This window comes from Talpa occidentalis, unplaced genomic scaffold, assembly GCF_014898055.3.
Source record: "Talpa occidentalis isolate TD23 unplaced genomic scaffold, MPIMG_talOcc4v2.1 talOcc4.3, whole genome shotgun sequence".
Taxonomy (NCBI): Eukaryota; Metazoa; Chordata; class Mammalia; order Eulipotyphla; family Talpidae; genus Talpa; species Talpa occidentalis.
In genome coordinates this window covers 120347766-120371880 of record NW_023603184.1, presented here as the reverse complement: position 1 = coordinate 120371880, position 24115 = coordinate 120347766, and the positions used below count along the sequence as shown (strand labels likewise).

General features: G+C 35.8%; 1 protein-coding gene across 2 annotated transcripts in view; it reads left to right on the top strand.

Annotated features, from left to right (window-relative positions):
• PGAP1 (post-GPI attachment to proteins inositol deacylase 1) overlaps positions 1–13421 on the top strand; it is a 71790-nt gene extending 58369 nt beyond the window's left edge. For both annotated transcript variants that reach the window (XM_037523752.2, XM_037523754.2), the window contains one exon: positions 5377–13421. In XM_037523752.2, the coding sequence (XP_037379649.1) occupies positions 5377–5515 (139 nt within the window). In that variant the 3' untranslated portion in view covers positions 5516–13421. The remainder of the gene's footprint in view (positions 1–5376) is intronic.
• Positions 13422–24115: the final 10694 nt, after the last annotated feature.

Sequence of the window (24115 nt, the reverse complement as noted above, 5' to 3'; positions counted from 1 at the left end):
AATGGGTGTTGCACTTTGTCAAAAGCTTTCTCAGCATCTATTGATATTATCATATGGTTTTTATATTTCTTTTTGTTGATGTGTTGGATAACGTTGATTGATTTTCGGATGTTAAACCATCCTTGTGCCCCTGGAATGAATCCAACTTGGTCGTGGTGAATTATCTTATGGATACATTGTTGGATTCTGATAGCTAAAATTTTATTGAGGATTTTTGCATCAGTGTTCATTAGGGAGATTGGCCTGTAGTTTTCCTTTTTTGTGTTGTCCTTGTTCGGTTTTGGTATTAGTGTAATGTTGGCTTCATAAAACGTGTTTGGTATTGTCCCTTCCTTCTCAATTTTTTGGAAGAGTTTGTGAAGGATAGGCACTAATTCGTCTCTGAATGTTTGGTAGAATTCATTTGTAAATCCATCAGGTCCTGGGCTTTTGTTTTTGGGGAGGTTTTTTATTACCATTTCAATTTCGCTAATTGTAATTGGTCTGTTTAGGTGTTCTATTTCTTCTTTATCTAGCTTTGGGTGATTGTAGAGTTGTAGGAATTTGTCCATCTCCTCTAGATTGTTAAACTTGTTTCCATATAACTGTTCATAGTAGTTACTGATTATTCTTTTGATTTCTGCTGTGTCCGTTGTGATTTCTCCTCTTTCATTGATGATCCTATTTATTTGTGCTTTCTCCCTTTTTTCCTTTGTGAGCCTGGCTAGGGGTTTGTCTATTTTATTGATTTTTTCAAAAAACCAGCTCTTGGTTTCATTGATCTTTTGGATTGTTTTTTTAGTTTCAATTTCATTTATTTCTGCTTTGGTTTTTATTATTTCTTTTCTTCTACTGGTTTTGGGGTTTTTTTGTTGTTCTTTTTCTAGATCTTTGAGCTTCGAGATGAGGTTGTTTCTTTGCGTTCTTTCTTGTTTCTTGATGTGAGCTTCTATTGCTATATATTTTCCTCTTATTACTGCTTTTGCTGCATCCCATACATTTAGGATATTAGTGTCCTCCTTGTCGTTCAATTCAAAAAATTTTTTAATTTCTTCTTTGATCTCCTCATTAGTCCAATGGTCTTCCAGTAGTGTGGTTTTTAATCTCCATGAGGTAGGAAAGTTCCTTGCCTTCTTTTTATGGTTTATTTCTAGTTTGATGCCTTCATGGTCAGAAAAGATGGTTGATATGATTTCAATCTTGGTGTATCTGTTGATGTTTGTCTTGTGCCCCAGTATGTGATCGATCCTGGAGAATGATCCGTGTGCGCTTGAGAAAAATGTGTACTCCGTTTTTTGGGGGTTTAGTGTTCTATAGATGTCTGTTAAGCCTAATTGCTCTAGGTCCTTATTTAGAGCTTTGGTTTCTTTACTTATTTTTTGTCTTGTTGATCTATCCATTGTTGATAGTGGTGTGTTGAAGTCTCCCACTACGTATGTGTTTTCTCTGATGTCTGTTTTCAGAGAGGACAACAGTTGTCTGATATATTTTGGTGCTCCTTCGTTTGGTGAGTATATGTTAATGAGTGTTATTTCTTCTTGAAGTATTGTCCCCTTGATCATAATGTAGTGACCATTGGGGTCTCTTTTTATCTTTTTGAGTTTGAAATCTGTTTTATCTGATATAAGTATAGCTGTTCCTGCTTTCTTTTTTGGTCCATTTGCTTGTAGGATTGTTTTCCATCCTTTAACTTTGAGCCTATTTTTATCTTTTGTAGCTAAATGTGTTTCCTGGAGACAGCAAAAGGTTGGGTTTTGTTTCTTAATCCAGGCTGCCACTCTGTGTCTTTTTATTGAAGAGTTTAGTCCATTTACATTTAGAGTTAATATTGATATGTTAACATCTGTATTTGCCATTGTGTTTGTCTTTCCTTTGATTTTATTTATTTATTCTTTTAATAACTTTTTTTTTTTTGGCCTTCTTTCATTGTTATTCGTCCCTCTGAGGTTCTGGCTTTAGGACTCCTTGTAGTATTTTTTGGAGTGGGGGTTTAGTTGCAATGAAATTCCGGAGTTTCTGTTTGTCTGGGAAGGTCCATATTCTTTCTTCAAAGAGGAAGGAGAGCTTTGCGGGATAGAGTATTCTTGGTTGGCATCTGTTTTCTTGGAGTCTGTTGACTATGTCCCTCCACTCTCTCCTTGCCCGTAGTGTTTCTTCGGAGAAGTCTGATGTCAGCCTGATTGGTTTTCCTTTGAATGTTATCTGTTCCTTCCCTCTTGCCAGCTTCATTATTTTTTCCTTGTCCTGGATTCTTGGGAGCTTTACTATTATGTGTCTTGCTGTATTTTTCCTTTCGTCGTGGAAGTTTGGTGTTCTTCTTGCTTCTTGTATATCAATTTTCAGCTCCTTCTTCACATTTGGGAAGTTCTCTTCAATTATCTCTTTGAATATTTTCTCTGTTCCTACATCTCTCTCCTCTCCTTCTGGTATTCCTATAACTCTTATATTTCCTTTCCTCATGGAGTCAGATAGTTCCCGAAGTCTTTCTTCGTTCTTTTTCCTTCGTACTTCTCTTTCCTTTTCTGTTTTGGTTCTTTTTATTTCTGTGTCTTCAAGATTACTTATTCGTTCTTCCATTTCATCTATTCTGCTTTCATTGCTTTTCCCAGAATTCTTTAGTTCTTCCATTAATTCTTTGATCTCCTGCATTTCTTTTACTTCCCTCTTTAGGGACTCAATTTCTTTCTTCTGACCATTGTTTTCCCTCTCTAGGGACTCAATTGCATTCTTCTGATCGTTGATTATTTTTCCCTTATCATTGTTTTCCTTTATGACTTCTGTCAGTTTTTTAATCACGGCAATTTTAAATTCTCTTTCTGGAAGGCTCAGAAATTCTTCCAAGTTATTGTCTTTGCAATCTGGGGGCTGGCTTTCTTTTTGTGGTGTGCTTTTTCTCTGGAGAGTTGCTAGGTTGCGTGTGGTTCTTCTCCTCCCTACTGTCTGTTTTCTAATTTGCCGTATGCGTTGGGACACTGTGTTGTTGGGACTGGCCGGCATCTTGGGTGGGCTTCTCTGTTCCCCTCTGGTTCTTCCAGGAGTCATCTGTCAGTTTCAAGCAGCCTTTAATGGAGAAAGGTCCCTGTTCTAAAATGCCGATGTGGGGACACACTCCCCTGTGCGCCTGGTCTGCCCCGGCGGTGGGTTCCTGCTCCCCTCTGGGCTTGGACTGCAGGCCAGAGGGGGTCTGGCGTGGGCGAACTTCCCCCGCTCACCTCTGGCTCCTGAGGAAGCCTTCGGCAGGTAGTCTTTACTGAAGAAATGTCCCTGTTCTAAAATGGTGATGTGGGACACACTCCCTGCGCGTCTGGTCTCAGGCACACTCTTCTGCGCGCCTGGTCTGCCCCGGCTGTGGGTGCTCGCTCTCCCTGTGGGCTCAGACTACTTGTTCGGAAGGAGCCAGGTGTGGGCTAACTCCCCAGCTGGCCACTAGCTCCTTCAGTAGCCTGTGCTGGGGTCAAGTCGCTAGGTGGCGCCAGAGATCTCTCCTAGAGCCCTTGGGGAGCTGATTTTCCACCCCGTGGGACAGAGAGCAGAGCGGGGATGGTAGGGTACACCTCAACGGCTTTGGGGTGCTGTGTCTGCCTTGTGCCCCACCGTCGTGGGGAACCCACGCCCCTAATTTCGTGCCCCGGGTCTCAGTTCCAAAGCCCTCAGTTCCAGGACGCGGGCTGTAGCCCAGATCAGTGGCGCGGGAATGGCGCCTTTTGAATCCCGCTCCCCTGCCTGGGCGCCTTGTTCCTGCTCACTCAGGGAGGGCCTCCGCCGTCTCCCCGCAAGCCTAGGTCGCAGGCGCGGGGACCTGGGCAGCTGCGATCCGGTCTGGATCCGCGCCACTTTCCGCGCAAGCTTACCGGGCGGCCGGGGCTGTGTGCTGGTGCTGGTCTCCTCCTGGGGGGCGGGGCTCTCTTTAATGGCGCCTGGAGCTCACCTCCGCGGCGGATCCTGCAGGGTTCGCCTCAGCTCCCGTTCACGGGGTGTGGTGGCTGCAATAGTTCCTTTCCACTCACAGTCCCGCTTGCTGTGTCCGTTTTTCTTGTTGGCCGTTTTGGTTTGTTGTTTCCTCCTCTCTGCCGGTCGGAGAGTGCCGACTTTGTGGGCGGGGGAGGGGAGCAGGGTTCTGCGCTTCCCTCCCTTCTCGTCCTCTTTTATGGCAACTTTCTTCTTCGGGCAGTTTGCTGGAGTCGTCCGTTTATCTTCCGTGTCCCAGTTCTCACTGGGACCTGCCGCTTTTCCTCCCTATTAACTTTTTTTAATGGGAGATCTTACTCGCAGCGTCTCCTCGCCGCCATGTTGCTCCGCCCCCTCTCAAGGTATAGTATTTAATCTTCGATTTTTTCATACCTGTTCCTAGTCTATTATCACTTTATCTCTTATGTCTAAGCATGTTCTTTATTCCTAATTATGTAAACTATTCTAAAAGTAAGGCCATAATACTAATTATGATTCATATCTAAGTACAGTTTATGTTAGCGTATTATGCTTGCTTTCTTGATTATGGATTTTACTTGTTAAGCTATAATAGTCTTTTTTTCTTTAAAAAGTTAACTTTTTAAAGATGTGATGTCTAAAATTTGCTTCCCAAAGGCAAGAATGCAGATGAATAAAAAGGAATATAGGGTGAAGTAAGTTAGTCATGACTTCATGACTTTTGAAGCTGGATGATGGTATATAAGTCTACTTATGTACATGTTTAAAACTCATAATATAACTTGGCTTTTCATTCACCAACTGTTTACTCATGGAATCTTTTCACTTGATTTCTGGTAAAAATCAACTGAAAATTTCACCCCTTATCCCACAGAAGCTATGTTCCAAGACCCCTAGTGGATACCTGAAATTAAGAATAATTCCAAATCCTGTATTACACTGTTTTTTTTTTCCTATATATACTTATGATAAAGTCTCATTTATAAATGGGTACAGTAAAAAATTAACAACAATAATAACCAAATAGAATACTTACGAAATGTACTCTATAGAAATGTGGTATCTCTCTCTCTTAAAATATCTTACTGTGTTTAATACTTTTGGACCTCAGTTGACCATGGGTAACTGAAATTGCAGGAAGTGAAACCATGGACTAGGTTGTCTAATGTATTAATTAGCTTTGTTCAGATAAATTTCAGGAGATAGAATTATTGAATAAAAATCCAACTAGTATTTTTCGTTGTTAAAATTTAAAAGACTAAACACAAATAGTTATTATCGAAATATTTTTCTCTATTCTAGCTAAAATAGGACTTGTATTGACCTTTGTAAATATTATGGACAGTTAAATTCATTATATGAAAATTTATTTCATCTGAAACCACTTTCTCAAAACTATACTTAAGATTGACATTCCGTTTTTGCTTCCAGTGTAATTTACATAATGTGTCTTTCTCTGTCTCTTCACAGTAAATTGTTGAAGACTGCGTCACAATTTCCACTTCCTCTGGCTGTTGGTGTGATTGCTTTTGGGTCAGCACACTTATACCGGGTTCCGTGTTTTATCTTTATCCCCCTTTTACTCCATGCACTATGCAACTTTATGTAAATTGGATTTAAGGAAGATAAAGATGTTACATGCCTTAAGACTAGAGTTGAGAGCAAACGCACAGATCCATCAGTGTGGACAAGCCGGTCCTTTCGAGAAGACACATCTATTTTTACAATATTGAATATATGAAATTAGTTTTGTAATGCTTGAGGAAACAGTTGAAGCATGGTTTTGTTTTGTGGTAAGGCATCTGTGTACTAGTTACTTTTGAAAAATTAGAAAAGTTTTTGGTGGCCGCTATCATTGAGAACTCCTCTGCATATCACCTAGTCTACTCGTGTATAGTGGGGGTCTTGTCCTAAACACTCAAGTGAATGTAACATTGTTTGTAGTCTCACCTCAAGCATTCTGATCATTTTATCAAACTTTCCTCTGAAAAGTGGGTAACTTTGCATTTGCTACTGTATACATATTGAGAAGTCCTAAAGGAATGATGAAACCCACAACTATTTATTCCTCAAAATGAAATAGCTACCTAAAATCTTTGGTCAGTTTTGGCAGCCACAGTGAACAAAGTAAGTCTTAGGTTTTTTTTTTTTTTATATCTATGAAAATATAACTTTTAATTATAAGAAAATATCTTTTCCTGGTAACCAATGCAAGACTGATGGATAAAAACATCTTTCAAATTCAAAACCTAATGAAATTTGTTACCTTTCATATGGGAATCTTATTTTGTATTTTTGGTTACTATCAGAAGACTACTAAGATATATTATTAAATTAAAAAAAATTCTCAGATATTTAATGACAGTGAAGTAGTTCAGTTGTTCAGTCTCTATGCCATTTTATTTAATTCATTGACCCATGGTTGCCAAAAGTGCCTCAAGTCTTGATGGATCATTAAAATAACTAAACTCCAATGGTCAGAAAAAAACTCTAAGTTTGCTTAATTTTTGGCCATTGTGAGGATAAAAAGCATCATGAGTAAGTGCAGTACCACATTTAACATATGAAATTATCCTATTAATGAATTAATGGTAGAGAAACCATTATCCCATTAATAGCATAAAAATAAATAGTATTCCTGAATAAATTTGAAGCTTAACCACTAGGTTTAACAGTGGAATCTTAATTTTTAATCAAGGTGATTGCTATTTCACAGATCGAGAGTAATATTTCTATTTCATTTTAAATTTCAGCTCACTTTCTACTACAAAAGAGTAGGAACTAGTTAATAGAGCAAGGATATCTTTGCCTTCAGAGAGTGAACTCTGACTGAAGTATACCTAGCTCATAGAGCCCTTCCTTTAAACGAGTGTGTTGTGAACCCCCAAAACCTCTCAAGTAAAGTCCTTATTAAGTCCAGTAATTTACAGTTGTGGTGAACTTGCTTGTAACCTTGTTACTACCCAGAGATGTCCTAGAGGACCAGATGTCCTGATGTCTTTGCATCAGGATTCCATTTCAATCTCTCAGCTGTTACTGCCTATATAGAGGGTTACCCCCACTTTACTGCCTAGGAAGGGTTACCCCACTTCTCGTTGTTCCTCAGGACCTTGCTACTGTCAGTTGAAGAGTCTTGCTATTATTATTACCTCTGAGGGTTGTAAGTTTGTTTGATTTCATTGTTGTCTTTCCCAACTTCATGCCTATTATTCAATATTCATATTTTCACTTACTGAGAGCATTAGAGGGAAGTATTATAACCTCATAGTAGACATGGCAGATATATCAAGCACTTGTTTGAGAGAAGAAGCAAAAGGGGTAAAATACTTGTATGTTCAGTGTCTGGAAGAGAGGTTACTATATTACGCACTTTTCCCGTGGCATACCACATTCATATTTAAATAAGGACACATCTGCCTATGTTTAGCTATACATAGACTCATAAGCAACTTTTATACACATGGTACCTTTTTTATTCAGGATGATTATTTTTTGCCATAATTGACATGTACTGATTTCAGGTGTGCAACATAACAATTCATTGCAAAGTGATCACAGTCAGTCTAGTTAATGTTCATTATCTTACATATAAAAATTGAGTGTCTGATGGTGACTTTTAAGGTGCACTCTCAAATGTAATTTTTACCCCCATCAGTATTATAGTTACCTTTCAAGTTATAGATTAAATGTGTCCATTAACTATTTCTGAATTTAACGTAGGTTCGTATACAAAAAGAACTTTAGAAAATTCATTAATTTAGATCTTCTATTGACACCAATTGATAATCGTATTTATGCGATCTCCAGTCTCCTTGTTCACTTGGTACTGCTCATGAATAAAATAAAACTTTTAAATTTCTCATCTGTGAGTAGTACATTTAGCTTTTAATTTTTTTCTTGTGTTTTTAAAATAAAAATAGAGTTATTTTATTGATTATATAATTTCAGCTATATTAATATATATTATAAACTTTATGCATAATTTATTAAAAGCAGCAGACTAGGTACACATACTCACACTGAAATATTTTAATGTGTATGTAGTTGCCAAGACCTAAAGTCTTATTCCAACAAATTATTTCACTTCAAGACTATAAAATTATACTTATTAAACATTTTATAAATATCAGTAATTGGGTCTTTAGCCATTATATGCAAATAAATGCAATCTTTTGTGCATACATTTTGACAGGGTCTTCATCAAGTATTGACGCACTTTAAACCCTTATCACTACCAGAGATAGGAAGTTAGGTTCATCTGAAGATGTTTGCATGACTTGAGAAATTGTCCTTTTGTCTTTAAGTTATACATTGTTTCTGAAATACTTATAATCCAGCATAGATTTATTAGCAATGTTACTAAAACTTACACTGCTTTTTGCCACTTAGGGATTATCTAATTCAGCAAACTTCTGAGCTTTACTATTAAAACATTTTTGTATTTGTTGACTTTTGAGTAAGTTTTAAACTTAATGCAAATTCTTTTGGAAACCCATTGTTGATAATTAGATCAAATATAGATTGGACAGGAAAATACTGAATACTTTCAGTGTTTTTAAAGCTTCCTATGGAGTTACTATTAAAATTTGGAGCTGATAATGGAAATTATTTTCTGGGTCTTTTTCACACCAGAAATTAAATAAGTTTCCAACTTGTTCCTTGGTTGTCACCAGAGTGAAAATATCTAAAACAGTAGTTCTAAAAAAAAAACACTGTGCCTGGTTAACCCTTATTTTCAGTCTCCTCAATATATATTAATCATATTTTGCTTGGTGTTTTTTTTTTTCATGTTTTTGTCAGATAAATTCAGATGTATATAATGGAATACTTTTTCTTGATTGAACTATATATACTATGTTACCTACATGATTATACAGTAAGGAGAAAGAAGTAAAGGACTATAGTAGGCCTCATAAATGTTATTGGTTATCCTATCACTCATGTGGAAGGAACACTTTTCCACTCCCCCACCCCACCCCACAATCTTATATAAGGCAGATTATCTGATTTGTTCATATGCTTTTTTAACTCTTCAAGACTTTCACTCATAGTATAGTTTATTCATTTCACCTCTCTGCTCATTAGTACCTCTTACAGAATGTGGACAATGAAAATAAAAGGAAATAAAATTAAATTTTTAGTTTCCTCAATCCTCAGATAATTCTGCTGACCTTTATTTTCATCTTAGGCATTAGGTCTAAATTAGTGTGATATCTTGCCTTAGTATGAGGTATAGTGCAAAACTCCAGAGTGCTATGTTTGCTATTTTATTATAGCAGCTTGTTACTAAAATCATTTGGCTAAAGTGAAATATGTTGGGATCTTCTACAATGAGGCATTTGATTATTTTCCATGATCACTTTAGTTTTCTCGGTGTTTTAGATTTATGAATTTATATGCCATAGGAAACAAGATACCTTGTGAAGTTTTGGGAGAAAGTCAACTTGGAGAGCTTAAAGTTCCCCAGGACCAAGGAAGCAACAAAATTATCTTTGTATTATGAAATTAGACTCTGAGAGGAAACTTCCTTAATACATAGGCAAATGTAGAAGAGACTTTTACAAAGTAGTAAGATGATTGGAGCTGAAATTTTGTCCCAATCTTTTTGAACAAAGAACAACATGTTAAATTCTATAAAATTGTTTACTTATACATGTTACTCATGCATCCTTTCACAAAGTTTTAACAGCCTAAGGAAATAGAAATTCTGTGAGGGTACTAGTATCTTTACTTATTTTTTTCCTCCATGAAAGAATACAGAGTTTAATCATTTGCTTGAGAGACAGACATCTCAAGGGAGATGGAGAGAGATTATTGTTTACAATGTGGTTTTGTTTAAAAGCTCTTACATGCTATAACACAGAAAAGCCTTGACAACATGCTAAATTAAAGAACCTAGTCACCAAGAACCACATACTGAATTATCTCATTTATATTGTGTATAAAACAGGCAAATCCATAGAGACAGAAAACAGATTAGTAGGGGCAGAGAGGATGGTGGTGGTGGTAGTGGTGGTGTGTGTGTGTGTTAGGGGTAGATGGGAGAAATGACTAAGGCGTATGGGGTTTCTTCTTGGGGTAATAAATGTGCTAAGCCTGATTGTGGTGGTGAGTACAATAAGGATGATAGGAAAGAAAAGACAGCTCAGTAATCTAAATCTGAATATGTACTTGTAAATGCTCAATATTTTACATTTTTGATAAATTATGAGTACAGAAGACTGAGTTTTATATATCAATATCTTAGTTTTCAGCATGGAATAAAATTTGAAAGTAGACTGATTTTTTCCATTAATGGTATAAATGTAACAGTGCACCTTAATTCATAGCATATGTTTTTCAAGGTTAGATGATAGTCTAAGCTACATGTTGATTACATTGTCTAATGGTTGAAAATTTTTAAATCAAGTACAGTACTTTCTTGAAGTGTTTGGCGCATTATATTGCCAAAAATGACTGTTTTGAAATATCATGTAACCAGTTAATTTCTGATGACTTTGTATAGGATATTTATATATATATATATATATTTATGTGTCAGAATTATTCTGTGTTCATTCTGTACATTGTAACTTTGAACACTTATGAAAACTGTATCTTTGGTGTATTTTGATTAGTGTTAAACATTTGTTTGCATATTTGGATACTAGTCTTGGTAAGCAGTCTAAAAGTAGCCATTTTTGTAAAGTTCATATGCTATTCTTTTAGTGTTATTTTGGTTTTTAATATGATTTAGTAGTAATGTTCCTAACAAAAGATTTATAGACAAACCATAGAACTATTAACAGTTCAAAAGCCTAAATAATAGGAATGTTTTGTATTTCATGTTATACTTGTTTTGAATTTTAATTGAACTTCTTACATCCCTTTTTTCAGAGAAAATATGTTTAAATTCCTTTTTAACATAAAATTCTACATTGGAAAATTAACTGTATTTATATGGTTAGCAAAATACACTTTGCCACCAAAGCTAAACAAAACTATAAAATACCTCTTGATATTTGTGCCAATGAACTTTTCTAGTATATTGGGATTAAAGCAAAACTAATCTTTTCAGTGTTTTTCATCTAGGATGTATATTAAATTTGTAAGTGATCAAAACTTATATTCCATACCTTAATTTTTGTTTGAAAATATTTAAGACTTATACCATAGTATATTCTATTTTTTCTGATTTGTGGAAAATGTTCTCTTATTTTATTGGGTAAACCCAGCAATAATAAGTAATTAATTGAAGTTACCTTCCTTCAGATTTGTTTTGTGATGTAAAACCTTAAGTATTTTTTGCACAGATCATTTTTAGTACGGGTGTCTCTCATTTATGTAATAGGAAGTTTATTGTGGAATTTCTTTTGTTTACATATTTCCATCCAGTCCCTTTATATAGTGACATGTCTCATAGAAGAAAATTATCCACTAGAACCTAAAGTAGTACACATAAGTAAATATTATCAAAAGCATATGTTTTATGATTGAGATTCTTTAATTTCTCCTTTTTAGAAATTCTCAAAGGGAATTTCAGTCCCTCATATTATAGCCGTTTTCATCATTTAATGTGACTTACTGTTTCTGTGCCCGATAATTGATGTAGTTTGCATAAGTACCCTTGAAAGTTAAGAGGTAACAGAAAGCCAAATACTAAAATTTTTCGCCTTGATTTAGTGATACTTTATCTAACTATCTGATGGGGACTTTGGATGAAATTAGTGAAAAGATGATGTATAACCCTAAAATTTCAGTGGACATTGTATTTGGGAATGAGTTTGTCCTTTGTGTTGAATGATTTCATCCTAAGTAGTAGGAGATGCCTGTATTTAACACAACCATGCTTTGTATATAATCAAATATATATTTGTTGGTATTTTGGTAGAGATAACCTTATTCTCTACTATAAAGAGGAAAAAAACTCCAATTTTTACTGTATATAAATTAGAAAATTGTATATTTACATTTTAAGAAATATAAAAATGACTTAAAAGTTATTTTGAAGTGATTGTTTTACAGTTTCTTAAACTTATGACTAACTATAAATGTAGCAATGTACCGATGAGAAACCAGACCAAAATTGAGTGTGTGTTATCACTGTGACCTTGAACTTATAGTCGTTTGGGATAAAATAGATTGTGCCTTAAAATGATGAAGGAATGCCCTGCAATTTTGTACCTATTATATTTGATAATGGGTGGTCTTCTCAATTTGGCTCTAAATCTTTTTCTTTGAAGTAAAGTTCTAAAATAAAAGTTGACCAGTATTCATTCCCCTTAGTGTTTTTGGAACTATTGCTCTAGAGACTTCTTTTAATTTCCAGAGTTCTCATTTCAAATTAAATTGACTTACATTTTCTGAAATTTATTTTAGGAGAAGGTGGTGGTACTTACGTTCTGACCTTATTACACATGGGAAAACTTCTCTTCAAATGTACTTGTCCTTTTAATGAGTACTTTGTCAAAGATATGAACTATTCCTTAAGACCTGTACTTTTTCCCTAAGAACTATATTGAAGCTTGTGTATTTATATATCAAACAAAGTCAGATTACCCAACAATGATTTTCAGTAATTAAAGTAAAATCAGATTCATGTAGTATATTTTTAAACCTTATTTCCCTCCCTTTTTTCTTTCTATTTTTAAGCTATTAAGGGAGAACTGGCTCTAATTTGTTTAATGTAAAGATTTGTGGCTTTTACTGTGATTATTTCAAAGAGCAGATATAATTTCTATTAAAGCAAATTATTCCATTTATGTGACAATCCAGGTCTCTTCTAAAAGATGTGTATTCAGAATTTGTTGTATATTTTTCAGTTTCAACTTTGAACACAAACTCAACACATTTCTCTCTTCCCATTTCACCTCCACTACCTCTCCCCCCAAAATATAGGTTTCTCTAAAAATGTGTAGAAAGAAAACATGTTTTTCCTTAAGCATGGTCAAATTGAGATGGAAGTAGTTTGGATAAGGTTATGTTATAAATTAAAATACATAGCTATTAACCTGCATTAGTTTGTGTATTATGGTTATAAGTTTGTAGAGGAAAAGCTATGTCTTATTCTGAGATAGACTCAGTAATCATTTATTTGCAAATTGATAATTTTGTTCTCATCTGAAAAATACAGTGCATAGTAACAGTACTTAACAGTGCAAAGGAACTTGTCTAATATTATATTCTGAAAAATAATTGTCACCTTGCATATCTTTCCATTTAAGTATGCATGTTCTCCTCCAGAATTTGTACAATGTATGGTGTATTAAATACATTTATGTGTAAATTTTTTTGCATTTTTTTTGTATGGGGTAATTAACATTGCATTTAACTGGTTGTAATTCACAAAAAAAGTGCTGTTTATTGTACTCTGTCGAGTGTTGTGTTTTTATCTGTGTTTCAATATTATGGTGTAAGGTTTAATAGATGAATATTTGCCTTCAGTCTCTGCTCAGGTATTAATGTGTAGCAATTTTTGGTGCTTTCTTTTTAACCTGTCTGCCATAATTTGATGTTTTGAGTGTTCAACAATAAATTTGGTGAACAAAAACATGTGGGTCAGAGATTGTATACCAGGTCACATACTTGCAACAATATGTCTCAGGAAATATCTCTGTCTAGCATTTCAGAAATCTGAAGGATATAAATTTTGATAATAGATAAATTCTAGTATTTCCTAACTTGATGTTCTGTAACGCCTCATGTACATGTGAATTGACATTTCATGGTTCCCATTCTATTTGATGGAATTGCAGTTGTTTCTCCCGGAGACGTGCTTTCTACTTTCCTTATGCTAGCTTGATGTATAATCTTGAATGTCTAGTTTCCCAATTTTCATGAAAACAAGAGTGATATAGACATTGTTTGTAAACAGATTACCAGGGCACCCTACAATTACTAAATTTGATAGGCAGAGAAGAAATCTGACATTGTTTTAACAAGTGCCCCAAATAGTAATTCTTAAACATTGCTTTAGTCAATAAAATTAACTTTCTAGGGCTCCCAGAAGCAATTAGAAAGACTGTCCATGAGATTACAAGGTGCCACAAGAGACACTAAATAATTGGAGAATTTTATATAGATCTAAGCCTTATAGAACAAATGAGAGGAATAAAATGAGGTAGGACAAACATCAAGGGACAAGAGTCTTCTGATGCATTGATTAGAACAACGTTTTCTAAACTATTTAACCAGCTTCTCTAAATATATGAACATTTATGTAATATCTACATATGGTAACCTTGTGTATGTTTTTAAGTATACCCCCAAAAGGTAAGAAATAAGGTAAAAAGAAATATGCAACTAGAAGTTTTAATATTTTCCTTAGATACCTACAGGATTATCTTGAAACCATCCCAATTTGGAGACCACTGGAATATATAATATGAAAGCTTCATAATTGGCTTTTCTCACTAGTTTTTATCCTCTCAATTCCCATTTCATGCTCCTTTTCCATACCTCTTTATCTCTATTTGTGTGTGTATATATACATGTGTGCATATTTGCATATATATTTTTAATTGCTGCATAGCAAATTAGAAAATTTAACATCTTAATGCCTATTTATTTGCTCACAATTCTGGGCACAGACCAATTATGTTCTCTGCTTATAATTACACTTTCTGAAATCAAGATATCAACCAGGACTACTGTCCTGAGACTCATTCTGATGTTCCTGTTTTCTTGTTGGCTGTGCTCAGTAAGCACCCAGCTCTTTCCCATGCCATTCCTTACTAAGTGGCCCTCAACAAAATGGCAGTTTGCTTCTTTCAGACCAACAGAATTCCTTTCACATTTTGAGTTTCTTAAACTTCCTCTGTCTCTGACCATTAGATGCCTGTTTAGAGGGCTCATATGAATAGCTCAGCTCCACTGAGATAATTTCCCTTTTACTTACATCAAGGTCAGCCTAGCAACAAATGCAGAATCCTTTTCACTGTGTATGGTAGCGTAATGATGTTAATTGAGGTATGTTTAATAAATATTTAATACTGCGTATGAGTTAGAGTTGTGACAGTACTCAAGCAAAATTATATAAAATCAAATTGAGTTAAAAAATCTCTTTAATGATTTACTTTTCTCTTGAATATGTTTAGAGAAAGAAATTTCATAGACTTTCTAGGTCTGCTTAAATTGTGGAATACTGTGTAAATGAAGCTTCAAGCTCGGCAGAGGTATGTGTTCATTGGTTAAATACATAAATGAATTTATTCTTCAATATCAAATTATTCTGTAAGATATATACTGTGCCCAACAGAAATACAATGAGTTTACTTTTTGCATGTAGTATTCATGCTATCCTGATCAAGAAAGAACTATGGAAGTTTAAGAGAAAAACAGTGTGATCTAGGTACTAGAGTTTGGATTTGACTAAAACAATATAACACTTCACTGGAACTGCAAAGATATAATTAGAAGGTTATTGAAAACAAAACCTTATAATTCACTGTTTTTATATTTTAAGGAATAGTTTCTTGTAAAGAGTATTTTTTTAGCCACTTACTCGTTTTGTGACAGTTATGTTAAAACTAGATAACGTAATAATAACACAATCTATGAATTGTTTAACTGGCTTGCAAGTACTTCAGTGTTACAATATGCTTAAAGTGAACATGCAAATAAAACCAACTAGTGGGGTACCCTGTTATCTTCCTACATGCTGTAAAATTACCACTCTTCTCAAAATATGTCCCGTAGTGACCAGCTATGATAAAGGCTGAGCATTTATATCAATCCATACTAGAATATTAGGGCACTAATTTTTTAAAAACATGAAAATAATTTTTTTCCTCCTACACTTCAATGATCTGTTTTCTTGTTTACCAGGTAGATTGTACATAACCCTTTTTGGAGAATCCAAGAATGCGTTTTGTAACTCTTTTAACTTGACTTTGATAAGTTTCTAATATCTATATTTACATTATCCTAGAAGCAAAAAATGAGGGTTTTGGTCAGAATAGATTACTATTATCTTGCTGTGTTTGATTTTACCTTAACTCTATGCCTGATTCCTGTGATGCAGAGGGTATCTTGAATACAATTTTAACATTTCTGAAGATGCTGCCAGTCAATGCCTATCTTAATTATCATTATCTCCAGTCACAACTACAAGGGAGAGAGTAGAAAATAGATATTTTGTCTCAATTTTGTTCATTCATCTGTGACAGTACTTTACAGTTTAAAGTTAACTTTTTGAAAATGTTTATTGTTCTGAGACTATAATGCCGTGAGATCTTTAGGTACTAAGTGCAATTGACTGACATCCTTAATCAGAAATATGAGCTACTATTCAATTTTGAAGAAAAAGAAACAAAAGAAAATGAAAAGGTATAAGCAATTTTTAAAATCAGAACATTCTAGAACACACTGTGGGGTTTGCACAGACTGTCTTGTCACTGTACCTTATTCTTTTAGCAAACCTTCAGTGAGTACCTTGTGTACCAGAATCTACGCCAGACACATTCACATTCAGATTCTCATCTCATTCTCCATAAAAACCTTCAGAGGGAGGAATATTATTCTCACAATGTAAGAAAGGAAATAGTCTCAGGGAAACTAAGCAATTTGTCTGTGTTAGAATTCAAGCCAGATTGTCTAAGGAACAGAGTTTTTTCCAGTGAAGACTTGTAATATGTAATATTAGTTCACCTCCTATTCTCTATGAAAATCTTTTCTGACCTTACTTGTTATTCCTTTTGCCTTGAAAAAAATTGTTTCCCAATGATTTGCTCGCCGTCTTCCTTGTTAATCTTTCTATACTTGGAGATTTCATCTAACTCTGCCTTCATTGTAATGTTCTTGGATGATTCACCGAGTTGAGCAGACTTGGTCCCTCTGTTTCATGTCTATCTCCTAGTCAATAACAATACATCTAGCCTCTCTGAGACTTCATCCTCATCCATAAATTATAGCTAATAATATCTTGCAAACTTGGGGTGAGGGATAAAGGAGATAATAGAACCAGAGCACCTGACACATAGTAGGTGCCTGAGAAACGGTAGGTACTTCTTCTTGGCTTTTGACTCTCTAGTTTTCCCCAAGCTAGAAAAAACCCGGTTTCAACTCACAATTGAAATTTAACATGACAATTTCCCCCTCTTAACAATTCTTTTTAGTTTCTGAATTTCTATTGTACCCTCCCATTTACTCAAGTTGAAAATCCATTCATTTTGATAATTCTCCCTTGTCTGCCATATCCAATTACTTGCTAACACCTAGAGTGTCAACCACTTTAGGGTTACTCTTACACTGGTCCACTCCTGTCTAGCTCCCATCCTAGTTTAGGCCATTATGACTAGTGTTCCAAATTTTACGACAGCTTCCCAAATGATCTCCCTTTCTTTGTCTCACCAACTACCCTTCTAGCTTATACATTATGTTCCCATTCATCTTTTTTTTTAAATATCAATTTAGCATTATCACTTTCTTCCAAAACCTTTTAATCTTCTCCCACATTCTGTAGAATTCAGTCCAGATAATATGGCCAATCTAGGTTTCCAGCCTTCTCTAACCATATCCCACAGACACCCATTCTCCCTCCCACCCACACAGGCACACAAACTGTTTCAGTTAGGATTAGTTTGCAAGAAACAGAAAAGATGACAACAGTTGCTTAATCAAATCTTCAGGTACAAGTACAGGATAAGACATCATGGAATCATTAAGAACTAAATCTCCTATCCCATGTATTTTCCATCTTTAATATTTGGCTTTCAAACAAAATGGTAGCTGCATGATTATTCCATTCCATGAGGAAGAAGGGAAAAGAAACAAAAGAAATTCTGCTTTTTATTTAGAAAGGGTTCTCCCCCCTCCTCTCTTTCCCAACTTGAGGGGGTTCCAAATATAGTTTTTTGGTCAGAATATCACATGGCTACTAAGAAATAGCATGCCACATCCATAAAATAGAATACTAGTAGGCCAGCAAAGGAGTGAACAACTAATAAATGAAATAATGATTAATTTCAAATGCATTATGCTAAGTGAAAGATAACACACTATAGGATTCCACTTCAGGAAAAGGAAAAACTGTGGAGACAGAAAACAGGAAAGTGTTTTACAAAGGGACTTGAGGGGATTTTGAGGGTGATGAAAATGTTCTAAATCTTGATGGTAATGGTAGTTACATAACCATATACATTTGTTAAAATTTATGGAATGGTTCACAATGACTTCTGCTCATCAAAAGGCATCATTAAAAAAAAAAACAGGCAAAGCTCAGAGAAAGTTATTTCTGACAATGGATGTATTTTTCAGAATATATAAAATGCTTCTACAACTCAATCACAAATCTTCAAGTAACCTGATTTTTTAAAGTAGAATTTTTGAAGAACAACCTAATGTACTATTTTACCAGAAATCGAGAATGTTCGTACTACCACTTGAAGCACATTATTTTTGTAGGATTCAGGTGAAATATTCTCTGCTCTTGAGACTTGTCATGGATTTTCTCAATGCCAGAATTACAGAATATACTTTGAAGGGAAAGAAAATCAAGTCTGCTATTCTTTTTTGTTTAAAATAATTGGGTATCATTGTATATACCTAGAGTACTAAGGAGCTCCAGAAGACTAGGAACTGACTATTGTTGCTTGGGATAGGGGGCAGGATTAGTTTGATTTTGAGGAAAGAGGGGTTGCTGGTTTATTGGTTTTTGTTTTTATGATAAAATCTCCCTGGCTCTATTTTAGAGCTCACAATTGAGGACTAGCAGTAAGAATCATTTACTCATAATTTTCAAAATATCCAAAGAAATACCCATTTATTGATAAATTGTCCTCAGTTTTTTCCTTCTCTGAAGCTGCTCCCTTTATCATACAAAATACGCAGGGAAATTTAGGTAGTTATTTTATTTTTTTAAATTTATTTTTAATGCATTTTTCTTTTTACATCATTGATCATTTTTAAACAATATTTGCTTCCCCCAATCCCCTCAGGTGTAGTCCCCATAGAATTTCCTTCCTCAGTGCACCTGTGCACCATCACCTCAGTCCTCTGTACTCCTCCCTCCCTCTCTCAGATCCCTCTTCTGCCTCCTCCCCTGCAGTGTGTCTCTGATTTATAATTGTCCATTTTTGCTTTGTTGTGTTTTGTACTGTTATTTTTTTTTTTACACTGATGTCTTATTTGGTTTCCCTATATTCCTGTTATAAGTGAAACCATCCAGTATTTTTCTTTTTCCTTCTGGCTTATTTCACTGAGCATAATTCCTTTTAGCTCCATCCATGTTGCTGCGAATAGCATGAGTTTATCTTTTTTGATTGCTGAATAATATTCCATTGTGGGAAATGCAAATGGCCAACAAGCATCAGCAAAAATGTTCAACAGCCCTTATAATCAGGGAAATGCAAATCAAAACCACACTGAGATACCACCTTACACCAGTAGGAATGGCACATATCAAAAAAACAAACAAACAACAAATGTTGGCGAGGATGTGGTGGGAGGGCAAAATGGTCCAACCACTATGGAAAGCTGTCTGGAGGTTCCTCAGTCTACTAAAAATGGAACTACCATATGACCCTGCAATTCCACTCCTGGGTATCTACCCAAAGGACACAAAAACATTGAATTTAAAAGAGCACCTGTACCCCTATGTTTATTGCAGCACTATTTACAATAGGTAAAACCTGGAAACAACCCAAACGCCCAAAACTAGATGACTGGATCAAGAAGATAGGTAGTTATTTTAAGAATGTGTTTTTTTTTCCAGACACTTAATTTTATTAATAGGTTAAAATATGTGGTTCATTACAAAACTATGTGATTCTTGGATTAGGTTTTACCTAATTTACTAGTCTAAGATGAAAATGTATTCATTTTTTATTAAAAAGACATTTTAAAGGATAGTTTTATATAAAACCTTGGGTTTATAATAGACGTTTCAATCCAAATATCTTTTATATTATGAATTGGGTGACAGAAGAAGTTCCACCTTTCTTGGAAGGGAATAAAGAATTTAGATCCAGGGCCTCCTTGGTGGCGCAAGGGGTTAAGATGCAACTTATGAAGCAATCCACAGCCACTGCAGCACGAGTTCAATCCCCAGGCAGGGAGCTACACACATGGTGCAGCAGACCTCTCCTGACTCGCCCACTGCTCCCCTCAGCAGTGTATTTCAGTCAGTCTGCCTGTTCTGTTCCCCACTCTGTCTCTGGTGGATCCTCCCACCCCCCACACCTCTGGCCTGTACCCCAGTTCTTATATGCATAAATAAATAAATATTTAAAAAAAGAAAAAAAAATTAGATCCAGCTTCTAGTTCTGTTCAGAATACGTGCAGTCTATTTAGTAGAAGACAAAGCAGTTTGGTGAGTGATGGGTCTTCCTCTTTTGTGATTGACCTGGTATCTTTACATGTCTTGTAGTAGCTTCCTTGGCTATTGTAACAAATTACCCCAAAGTAGGTGACTTAAAACAACAAAAATTTATCTCTCACAGTTCTGGATGCCAGTATGAAGTTAGTGTCACTAAACCCAAATCAAGGTGTGGACAGGGTCACAATCTGTCTGGTAACTGGGAAGAACTCGTTGTTTTCCTCTTTTGGTGACTGCCCATGTTTCTTGCTTGTGTCTTCAACTCCAGAACAATTTAAATAGAAAGGTGTGTGGGCATAAAAACATTACATGCTCCCCAGTTTCCGTTAGTGTGCAACAGCTAGATTGACTATTAGTTTATACTTTACTGTTCTATTAAATACTCATGTCATATCAACACATATTTATTTGGTCACCTTCAGTTATCTCTTCTCCTTTACCAAAATATAAAATTATGTAAATTTTTAGGTGAACAATAAAAATGGAAATGTAAAAGATTCTGGTAAGAATCTATACCCACATTTTATCTAAAGAATTATTAATTCTTGGGCCTCCCTGATGGTGCAAGGGTTTAAGAACAGCACTGTGAAGCTATCCACAGCCTCTGCAGCATGAGTTTACTCCCCGGCTAGCCAGGGAAAAACCCACATAGCACAGCAGACCTCTTCTGTCTCACCCACTGCTCCCCTCAGCAGTGTCAGTCTGCCTGTTCTTTTTCCCACTCTGTCTCTGGTGAATCCTCTCACCCACCCACATCTCTGGCCTGTGCCCCAGTTCTTGTATGCATAAATAAATAAATCTTTAAAAAATTACTAATTCTGAAAGCATTTGTGACCTGTCTGTCTACTCTGTGTATGTAAGAACTGTTTATGTGAATTGAGTTGTTTTTTTTTTTCAGAAGTGAAATTTAAGGTGAGCCTTGAAGGATAGAGAGAAGTTCTGATTGCACTCAAGGATTACAGAAGCCCCAGCAAGTTCAAAGGCACTGAGGTATAATAGTGGGTGATAATCACTAAAGAAGTTAAATGACTAGAGTGGCAGAATTGGGTCATATTGAGGACATTTTTATATGGACAAGAGTTTAGATTTTACCTTTTTATCAAGAAGCCACTAGATATGGATGTGATGCTAGCAAACTTTTCTTTAGCAGTCCGACTACTGTTGTCTCTGCTACAGGGTCAGTTGCAAAACCAAATGTGTTGCCAGCCATCTCAGGCTCTCTGCCACAAAAGCAGCCTTCCTGCTGAAAAGCTGTGGAGACCTAAGAAATGATTTAGCCTTCTGTATATTTGTTGAAAAAATCTTTGCTCTTCTATTATGACTTTGAAGGTACCAGTGTGAACTGAGATGACAGAGTGTTTTAGAAACCTGGCTGAGAGTTCAGTTTATATCTTATTCTAAATATAAACTGTGTGAACCCAGATGTCTATTTTCTTGCTCTGATTCTGTGAACTGGCTTCAGATTAAGCATGATTATTACGGTTTCTACCTTTTGCCCCCTATCCTTTTTTTTTTTTAAGTTTTTTTTTTTTAAGATTTATTTTTATTATTTATTTATACAAGCACTGGGTACAGTCAGAAGCGCGGGAGGGTGAGAGAATTCACCAGAGCCAGAGCGGGGAGCAGAGCAGGCAGAAGGACCGAAGCACACTGCTGAGGGGAGCAGCGGGTGGCAGGAGAGGTCTGTGCGCCATGCGGGACCCTCCTCCGGTGGCGCCCGGGAGCAGCCGGGGATCGAACCTGCACTGCAGAGGCTGCGGGCAGCTTCGCAACCCAGCGCTCAACCACTGCGCCACCGGGGAGGCCCTCCCCTATACTTCTTTATCTTAGTTGCAAGAGAAATTGCTCGCATATTGGGCAAGATTGAAAAGTATGTGCTTGATTGCCCCTCTTTTCCTACCCAGAATGATGGTATCCATGTTTCAGGGGAAGGCTAGTAGCAGGGAGAAAGAGGGACCAGATCAGAGATCATAGGAGAGAGGTAATAATGAAGACCTTACAAAAACAGAGACAATAGGTCAGGCTGAGCTTGAGAGCAAGTGCTGTCAAAGAAGGATGGCAACACTTGACCTTCTTTCATTACAGCGTAGGCTTCTAGAATTGGCTTACTTAGGCCTTACGACATGAAAAGAGCTAAAATATGTTTTAAACAGAGGAAGATTATTTTCCCTCATTTTTATACCCCTTTAGAAAATTTGTTCAATAAATGACATTGAGAAAATTATATAACCACATGCAAAAAGAAAGAAACTAGTCCACTATCTCATACTCTATAAAAATTAATTCAAAATGAATCAAAGACTGTGGATTTAAGACCAAAACCCACAAGATACAGAAGAAAACATAAGCCAACATTCCATGACATTGCCTTTAGTGATATCTTTTGGGATTCCATCCCAATGGCACGTGAAACAAAAGCAAAAATAAACAAATTGAACTGTATCAAACTAAAAAGCAAATGAAACTATTGTTAAAATGAAAAGATACACTACTGAATGGGCAAAGATATTCATACATCATATACTCAACAAGGTGCTAATATCCAAAACCTGCAAAGAATTATATAATTCAACAAAAAGAAAACAACCCAGTCAAAAAATGGGCAGAAGAGCTAAGTAAACACTTCCTGAAAGAAGACATACAGATGCCCACATTGGTCATCACTTATGCCCGACAGGTAAAATGCTCATCGCTTATTGCCAGGGAAATGACAACCAGAACCACAATAAGATACTACCTTACATCTGTGAAATGGCTCATATCAAAAAGACCATAAAAAACATGTGTTGGCAAGGGTGTGGAGAAAAAGAAACCTTCTTTTGTTGGTGTGAATGTAGACTGGTCCTGTCCTATGGAAAATAGCATGGAATTTTCTCAAAATATTAAAAATAGAACTACCATATGATTCAGTGATCATCTTCTAGATACCTACCTGAATAATACAAAACACTCATTCAAAGGGAGCTATACACACGCACACACACACACATTCATTATAGTACTATTTGCAGTAGTCAAGCTATGGAAGCAAACGTAGTACCCAAGAGCAGATGAGTAGATGGAGAAGATGTAGTATATAAACACAATGGAGTGCTATTCACCTATGAAAAGAGATGTAATCTTGCCACTTGTAACAATATGGATGGAAGTGGAGGTGATTATACTAAACGAAATAAGCCAGAAGGAAAAAGATAAATATTGACTGTTTTATTTACACATGGAATATAAAACCCAAAACAAAGGAACAGAGAAAACAAACTCTTAAAATGTGTCTGTGGAACTGAGGTCGCCAGAAAAGGAGGGAGTAGGTGGAAGCAAAGAGGGAGGGGCTTCAGTAGACCTTGGAGAAGGATTATTGGTGCTTTGGTGGTGAGAATGGTGTGGTAACATACATCTGAAGAGGCATAAACCTATACCCATAAAACATATACAGTGTTATAAACCACTGTTACTTCAATTAATGTAATTAAAAAGTAATTATACCCCTTTAACATTTTTAAACATAAGGAAGGATAGCAATGTATAAAACAGATTTCCCCATGGTAAATGATAGGAGATTTCTCAGGGTCAGTTCTATACAATCAGAGTCACTTGCATTGTATTGGTACTATGGAAAGAGACAATTGGTTTGCCATATTGTGCAGGTGTTCCAAAATCTCCAGGCTTTTTGTTAAAACCAACCTTGTCAAACTCTAAACTCCATCCAAATGGAGGAGGAAGGGAATCTAATTTCAATGATATCTGGGTCTTCCCTCATCTCCAGGGTCTCAGAATCTGGAAGATTTTTGTGGCCACAGGGTAGAAGGAGGGAGCCTATGCTCTGCTGTCCATCGTGGTCACTGTGGACCCCTTGACTTACTGCTCTTTGCTTCTGTCTTGTGCGCAGCAACAACAAATTTAACTCTCTTCTCCTCA